The sequence below is a fragment of the Oncorhynchus mykiss genome, chromosome 17, assembly GCF_057628025.1.
Source record: "Oncorhynchus mykiss isolate SJ-2025 chromosome 17, ASM5762802v1, whole genome shotgun sequence".
NCBI lineage: Eukaryota > Metazoa > Chordata > Actinopteri > Salmoniformes > Salmonidae > Oncorhynchus > Oncorhynchus mykiss.
The window spans coordinates 30,773,627-30,782,376 of NC_143038.1; the positions used below are offsets into that span (position 1 = coordinate 30,773,627).

The 8,750-nt window shown below is 39.7% G+C and overlaps 1 protein-coding gene across 1 annotated transcript; it reads right to left on the minus strand.

The window, feature by feature from the left end:
• Positions 1-975: 975 nt before the first annotated feature.
• On the minus strand, positions 976-2,941 carry msx1a (muscle segment homeobox 1a). Its single transcript, XM_021568626.3, has 2 exons — positions 2,392-2,941; positions 976-2,019 (listed from the first exon to the last, which is right to left on the minus strand). Exons 1-2 carry the CDS (start codon positions 2,888-2,890, stop codon positions 1,601-1,603), a joined length of 918 nt encoding a protein of 305 aa, XP_021424301.1. The 5' UTR covers positions 2,891-2,941; the 3' UTR covers positions 976-1,600.
• Between the last annotated feature and the right edge of the window lie 5,809 nt (positions 2,942-8,750).

Here is an 8,750-nt window from a genome sequence, read left to right on the forward strand (position 1 = left end):
GGGTGAAATAGATTTTAAACTGGCTACCCCTATGGTTACACAGACAACAACAAAAAACGTGGGTGAAAGATATTTTAAACTGGCTTCCCTTATGGTCACACAGACAAAGCATGCATGCAATTTGCGTATTCTGTCGACGCCTCTGTGTGCGTTTATTTCCAAGGTTTCTGCCTTTTAAAAGTACAAAAGGCTTATTTTTTTATTAGGCTACTTTTCCACAGTGATAGTCCAACCGGAAATATCAGGCTAAAGTCCTGCTTAAATTGTTTTTATGTATATTAAACAATAGCTTCGAATGAAGTCGCACAATTTTTTGAAGAAACATATAGGGCTACGTTTTGTTGATTGAATTATTGTATAGAAAAATGAAATACGTTTTAGAGTAGATTGGTCTGAAATATAGACTACTATTCCTACATTTTCCCAGCATTTGAGTCATTTTCCCATTAGAAATATTATTCAAGTAGCCAACCATTATTCAAGTAGTCTACACTCATTGAACATTGAACTCGATATTTTCTGACGCTGACATCACATCATTATGGAAACTGAAGTTGGCCTAAAATCAACAAAGTGTAACAAAACATAATGTCAACAGCAAATTCAAATTTGAAAAGCAGTGAAGTCATCCCTGCATTTAGCTAATATGTAATTAATAGGCACTACTTAATAACTGCTGGCACGTTTGAATTTAAATTACGTCTATATACAGGCTAATCTAGACTGGCTAAATAGAGACGCCACCAATGGAAATGTGGTTCAAAGTCATGGAAAAGTCATGAAATTCCATCTGTCAAAATGTGTATGAACACTTAACGGTGAACAATCAGAGGTCTCTGTAGCATAATGTCATTTGGGGATTACTGTGAACATAGTCTAATGGACCGATTTGAAAAAAGAAAGCTCCTGCACCTCTCATCCCAAGCCAAGCACTGAATCTAGTCATGTGTACTGCCAATCAACATGAGCAACTGCTTAATGAAAAAGAATAAACCATTTATTGTTAATTTATGTCACAAATATATTCAATATAAATGAGGGTATTTTTCAAATATACAGTAGTTTACAGTACACAAATCCCTTCCGAAGGGAACCATTCAAACAACAGACAGTGTTGTTATAATATTTAAAAAATGCTGTGGTTCTCCGAATTTAACAAAGAGCATTAATTGACATTGGATTAAGTAACCCACTATTTTACGCATTGACATGAATGCAAGTGAAAAATATACCATCTTAGTTATCCTTAGTCTGCAGTGACAGCAGTTCACAGAAGTGATGAGAGCCCAACCTACCTTTTGGGTCTTATGTGTGTTGGTGCAAAACCCAATGAGTAAAACTTTCGCATGGTTTAAGTTTGTAGTGGACTCGGGTAGAGCTTAGCTAAGCTTTAGTGACCCAATAATCAACCATGGCATCAAACTAATGGCGAAGTAGATGACTATACTTGACATACCGAGGAAGACTGCACTTTTACAAGGCAGTCCTTACTTATGACTATCCAGTCGTGATATTCAACACCAGGTAGTCTTTTGGCGATGTGGGTTTATGTTGAAGCACTTCATAGTCAACATGGCATAGAATATGTCCTTCCTTCACGTCAGGCGAGGTGATACATGCTGTATCCGACATGAGCAGCGTACAGTCCCATGGGAGACATCGGCAGGGAGTGCCTCTGGAAGTGGTGCGACCCTCCATACGACGAGGGGACATGCGCACCGAGCGGAAAGGAAATTCCGAACGCCGGAGGCAGCATTGGCTTGGCTGCCATTTTTAGTTTTTCCAGTTCTGCCTCCTGGAGCCTCTTGGCTTTGGCTCGTCTGTTCTGAAACCATATTTTCACCTGGGTCTCAGTCAGGTTGAGCGAGCTGGAGAACTCTGCGCGCTCGGCGATGGAGAGGTACTGCTTCTGGCGAAACTTCCTCTCCAGAGCCAGGAGCTGGGACGTGGTGAAAGGGGTCCGGGGCTTTCTATTGGTCTTGTGCTTTCTCAGTGGACAGGCGGGGGGACTTAGTCTTCCTGCAATAACCACGATAGAAAACATCGTCAAAAATCATACTTTCAGAGCGACAGACATGGATGAGTTAAAGTTGTTTTGATGGGTAGAATTCATAATAATCCCATAAACTTTAAAATAGTTTATATCCAAAACACTTCTTGGAACTGCAGTAAAATTTCAATTTAGGCTAGGCCTATGAATTCGTAAAAACAGAGACATTAGAAAATACTACGTGATAAAATACCCAACTAGGTGCTTAAACTGCAAATATATATGGCAAACTAAAATTCCCACAATCAGTAAGTTGCTTTAAATCATACAAAACTTCTCACCCAATTTACTCACGCATTATGGAAGGATCAATAGAAATTAAAAATAAAAAATAAACTTACGTGGAGTAGGTGAAAAGCGAGGGCTCTGTATCCAAGAATTTCGGTCTTGACTTTCTGGACTCTCGGGTTTAACCATTGCGTCCTCTTGCATGTTCATAATGTCGCCTACCGAGAACGGCGACCCGATGGCCAAGGAGGGGACCGAGTTATCCAGGCTCGAAAGCGAGCCCATCCGTGAGCCTAGCGCCTGGGACGTCCCCGCAATGGATGACCTTTCTGGAGATGTCAAGTCTCTGTTCGGTTTCCTATCAGCCATCAGAGCCTCGACGCTGAAGGGAAGAATCGCAACTTTGGGCTTGATCGCTGTCTCCTCGGCCATCACGATCAAATTGGTCTGCATCTCGCCTTTTCCAACGAGAACCGAACGCGAATGAATGTCTTCAGTTTTCAAGCCAATGGATAAAGCTGACATGGTAATAGTTGGGGCCATACAGGTTTGGCCTTCACTTGGAGGTAAACACTCGAAGTATCGAAAAGTAGAGTGACAGAAATTTCTCATGTGCTCCTATGCTGATGGCATCCTCATGTTTATCTGAACACACTGGTGAGCAGTGCTATAAGGCAGGCGTGGGGACACCACCATCCAATCAGAAGTGAGGTGGGTGGGACATAGAGATTCCAGTTGAGCAGGAATCTCAGCCACAACTGATGTGATGAGAAGCTTGGCTATTTGACTGGCAGGGCGAAGTAAACAATGTTAGGCTACATTTTACAACTTGAAATTAACAAACATTGTGCAAAAATTGGGCATGGTAGACATTCAATTAGCAACAGGAATTAAAACATGTTGTTACTTTCAATAGAATCATTTATATAGAAAATATTAATATTATTATTAACAATCTTATTTGGTGTTATTGTTATTATTACTGTGGTGGTGGTGGCACTCTTGCAGTAGTATATCAGTAACTGTGTAATTGCTGCTTGGGCTGTCACAAAAATTAGTTTATCAGAGGACGTGATAAGTGTCATGTTAAATTGAAATTATTATCAAAGTATTATATAGGCTACTATAGGTATTTATACTATTATACTACTTTATCATATGTCTTACGACTTTATTTTGCTATTACGTTCAACAGTTAAGGTAGAAACTCTCGAATGTTGCCTAACGTTTACTGCCTTCGTTTATGTGATCGGCCTCTTGCAGAGCTATTTTTATTGATGGCTGCAGGGCTCTAATCATATTGAAACACACAGGCCTTCGCAATCATTTAGGGGTAATTATCGGGCTTGGGGGAGGGATCACTGGGATCTTTCCCTTTGACTACATCCATTAAAGTCTAAAATTATTTGGAGTCATGGAGGCAACCGTGGAGCCTATGTTCGATTTAACCTACGACTGTCATTGATTTAGTCCACCTGTCTACTTTGGGAATACTTGAACATCTATATTCTAATAGGATATACATTAGCTGTATCAGCTTTTTTTATATAGCGAGATAGGGCCAACGTTTCCTCAGTTACTTTTATGTTTGATCTCCATTATTTATCTCAAATTGATTTATTAACGACCGTGACACATAGTCATTCAATTATAACTAAGCCTATAACTCTATATAGTAAGCTATATTTTATTTTAATTTTCTCTTCACTAAAATGAAGCGGTTAATGCAATCTCAAATGTGTACGAAAATCACGAATATAGTTACTATTCGTATAGAAAATAGTTACTATTCTTATTTCATGCGGTCTGTTTAGCTCTCTGGAAAGCGTCTGCGTCGCTAATTGCTAAGTATAAACAATCTGTCAAGATGTGTCAGTCCCTCTAATAGTCAGACAAGTTATGTTGTTTTTAGGCGCCAGCAGCGGCATGATCAAAGCGCTCGACTTTAGGGAGACTATTGAAAATCTTTAACCCGCATCAAGAGCGCAACCCGCCTCTTCCTTGCCCGCCCTAGCCCTGGGACACTATTCAGCATGAAAAATTAGCTTTCTCAGCCGATCGCACGCCATTTCCAACTATTTAAATGGGATACTAGCTGGTGTAATAGTAGGCTACTCAGAAGAAAAGGTAAATGCTTCCTACTAGTTATTTTCAGAGAGTCCTCGGAAGTAACGTAGGCTATAGGCATCCCTACTGCGTTTAGTACGGGAACGTGGTGATTTAGCTCTGAAGCTGTCTCAACTCTTGAGCGTAAATTCTTGTTGTTGTGTAATTACACCATTCAAAGTGACATGATTTAGGAGTGCTGTTTGAGGTGGCCTATCCATTATTTCCACTGTTGTTAAGTGTATTATACAGGCCTACCCTACCTGTAATATCCATCATTAACTGTAAATTTCACTTTTGTTTTGGGATAAATTGGCTAATCATTGGTTATACCTGAAACAATTTCACACAAATTGGTAATTTAGAGTTTCCTTCATTCTACATCCGGTTCTCAGGGGGAAATACATGTGTAACTATGCATATTTGGGAAACACTTAAAGCCCATAACCTAGATTGGGTGACACTGCATGCACCGCGCTCTCTCTTTCTTTGAAGTCACTGGGACCTCTTGTGTTGCAGGTCTGTTTAAAGTTGAGTCCTGCGACGAGTCTTCTGCTCCCGCTCACTTCTCCATCCTCGAAAACGTACTCTTAAAATGGTCCTCGCTCGTAAACACAAATAGTCACAGATGATAGCCTATACAGTACCACGTCTAGTCAAGTGACTGCATATTTCACCCGGTTTGGCTGTAGAGAGGACACAGAAAATGAGAAAGGAGGGACTTTATGTAGTATGTGAAATTTCCCCTCGAAGAGCGCCAGAGCCCTGGGTAAAGACAGTCTTTGTTTACTTCAGTTTATTTGCGTTGTGAACAGAGGGATAGTGCTGGAAGAAAATTAGAATCCCAGACACTGCCCTTTCAAAATAATTATGTGCCATGGAAAAGACGATTACCATCAAATTTTATTTAAATCCCGAGGCAACAAATGAGGGCTGAGCTGAGATACAAAACAACTGTAAGCCTCATCGGAGCTTTGTTTAACTTTATAAACTACCTTTGATTCGGAGTCAAGAGGCAGGGAGGCGAGACAAAGGGCCATTGTGGTCGCCTCTGAAAGTTGTCTTAACCCTTTTCATGCAAAGTCTGTCAGTTTTGACTTAAAAGACATAAAAGGCACTGCTGATGTCAAAAGGCATTTCAGGCAAAATATTTGCACTTGGTGAAAGTAAATGACTTTCGTCTGGCCACATTGCTTATATGACGAGCTGACTGATCTTATTCTCAGGTTTTAAAACCAAAACATCACGTTGCATGTGATGTGAATATTATAGCTTAGTTTCAGATTAGCTGACCCTTTTGTGGATGTTGAAGTATAATGACAGTGGCAGGATATCCAAATACTATGAGGTTCTTTTTCTATGCATTTTGATAAAATAGTCAATGAGCGCACGTATATTTGACGCCTTATGGACCAATCATTAAACCACAAATGGGTTGTGTCGAACTCTGGTGAACTTTTGTCATGACACATTCCCTGAACCTGTCTCTTTAAGAAATCCTAGCGCTTATCCCAGAATGGAATGTCCAATTTTGAGTGGCCTAAATTAATTTGATCTCGACATTATGATGCACTTCAGAAAGATTAAAGGGACAGCCGACAGTCTCCTCCAAGATCTCCATAATTATAGATAATGTATCATATTTCAAAGCAATTAGCTCAATCAGGCGTAACGAGGCACTTTGCTGCCAGTAAGTAACAATGCCTTATGGTCATTTAAGCTTCAACATGACATGCAGTCTCCAAAGCTTGCAGGCTCGCCTGAAATCTATTGGCGCAGTTGGCAGGTGTATGTTCAAAGTCGCCTTTCTTACTGACACAGCAAACCAATGAAGTCATGAAGATAGATTTGAAGTTGAGGACAGATGGTATCCTACATAGACATCTATGGCCTATCAAACCAATAGCGCAATATGTCCTCAATCAGGATATTTAGGACTTTACATCGATGTATGGGTAATTTACGCTCGACCGTGTGTGCGTGCGTGTGTGTCGGCATTTCCATCACTCTATAATGATAATATAATCACGGTAAGTTTGACTGATATTGCCTTTCTCAAATCCAAGCACACTAGGCCTTCTTGAGCATAAGCATAGATAAAGCATATTTAATTTTAAAAGCACTGACAAGTAGCCTATGTGTAGGCAATATGCTGCATGGGTGTATTTAGTGTAGTGCGTTAGAATGCTCTTGAGTATAGGCTATTTATATAGGCTATTCGTAAAAATAAAAAATAAAACTTCCAGCAAAACATTGTGAGAATATAGGTCCCTAAGTTATTCATCACTTTTGTGACAATGGAATTTTATATTGATTTTCACATTTCAAAATGTTGCTTCGGATTTCACCCAGGCACGCAGCCTATCATATGTTATACGGTTTCTTGCTTTAAAAACATCTGCTAACAATTCTTCAAAACTGAACGATGAATACATCCCAAAAGGAAACCAGCGCGTAATAATGAATACTGTGATGAAAAAACTACAGGTGAAAGGAGCTTTATCATCTCATGCATAGAAAATGTGGCTATACTCCGCATATTCAAGTCTCAAAGTTGAACAAATTCGCCAAGTACAAACCGAGATTGTGAACGCATTCACCATTCATCTCCTCACCTTTCACGGGTGACAGGGATGAGAGTGTCCCTACGGTGACTGCAAAAGTCTCTCGTGGTAAAGAAAGGGGTTTTCAGTTCGCTTGTCGCCTGCGCAGCGGGGGACAATATTGTTCGCAGGCCAGTGTCATTCAAGGAAATATTTGCGTGACATCGTCTCCTCGAATGCTCGGAAACTCTCATAATTTGCAAGGGAGTCTGACATCCGTCAAGCGAATCCAGGCGAAGTACCGCAAGACTGTTTTGGTAGCCTGTCTTGCAATGGACATGCCATGCTGAGAAAATGGTAGGCCTAATAGTCATTTATTACCCTTACTGAAAATACAAGTTATATACTGTTAAAAAACGCGACTTTGTGTTAACGAGAATGTTCTACACCTTAAGCAACATTTACGTCCATCTAAGAATAGTTAATGAAAGTTTGCAAAAAATAGCGGTATATATAGCCCAACCGAGACACCTTCCTGTATGTTCCTGTTATACCAATAAAAAATGTTTGTGTCGGATTAATGAAAGGGCAGAAGATACTTTTCGTTATTTTGGAATTGAAGCATTATGTTATAGAAAAATGCTCTCAGAAAATAAGTCGCCTAATGAATTACTATGAATAACTATGATTTATTATTGCTATTTTCTATGTTATGATGATGTTATTAGTACTATATTCATTACACTTGGTTGGTAATAAAAGGAAATGGAAAGATACTTTTTTCAAAGCATATAAATAATTTTATTGATAAGGGTAGTCAACAATGATGATCACTTCATATGGCACTCTGTTTGGCCCTCATATTTAGCTTGTCTCAGCCGGCATTAATTCAAATGTCCGTATATGACATGTTAATATAACCTAATATATCTTCACATGCAATCTCTCTCTCTCTCTCTCTCTCTCTCTCTCTCTCTCTCTCTCTCTCTCTCTCTCTCTCTCTCTCACACACACACACACACACACTCACCTTACAGTTGACCATATATGTTCCTACAAGCACATGACCTCTGGATGACATGAAAATACAAATAATTTCATGATGTGAACTGCCGAATCTGACGCCCTTGCCCTTATTGTCTGGCTCCCTATCTTCTGTAAGTGTTAGATAAAATTGCGTAGCTCTTTGGATTTACAACCTTCCATCCTTCAATCAACGACATCTCTATAACTCAATTACCCGAGGTATTGGTGTGAAATTGAATGATCGCCCGTTATTTCTCTCATTCCATTAAACAGAAAGCCAACTAATAAAATCATTTGCAAACCATTGGCCCGGTTAATATGATATAGGTCATGCAAATAGTTGATTTAACTAACGAGAATAATGGAATTCGTTTTTTATCGTTCCCCAACATTCTTCAAACGCTCAGTGCGCTTGTTGATTAGGAACTAGCTAAATGTATTCTTAATTAAATGTGTTTGGCCTAATAAGCGCACCACAAGCAATAGCTGCAGTAACAAATCATTTCGAGACGCTGGTTAAAAACGAGTCGAAGATGCTGACGATTATGTAAATGAGGTCATCAGAGTGCTGTCACCCATTAATTCCCTATGATCCAAAAACAAATTGCTCGATTGACGAAACGTCACCTCCTAAACTTTCAATGTCGGGTTCAACATAGTCCAGTTAGTACTAATTAATAATACATTAATAAGACAGACAGACAGACAGACAGACAGACAGACAGACAGACAGACAGACAGACAGACAGACAGACAGACAGACAGACAGACAGACAGACAGACAGACAGACAGACAG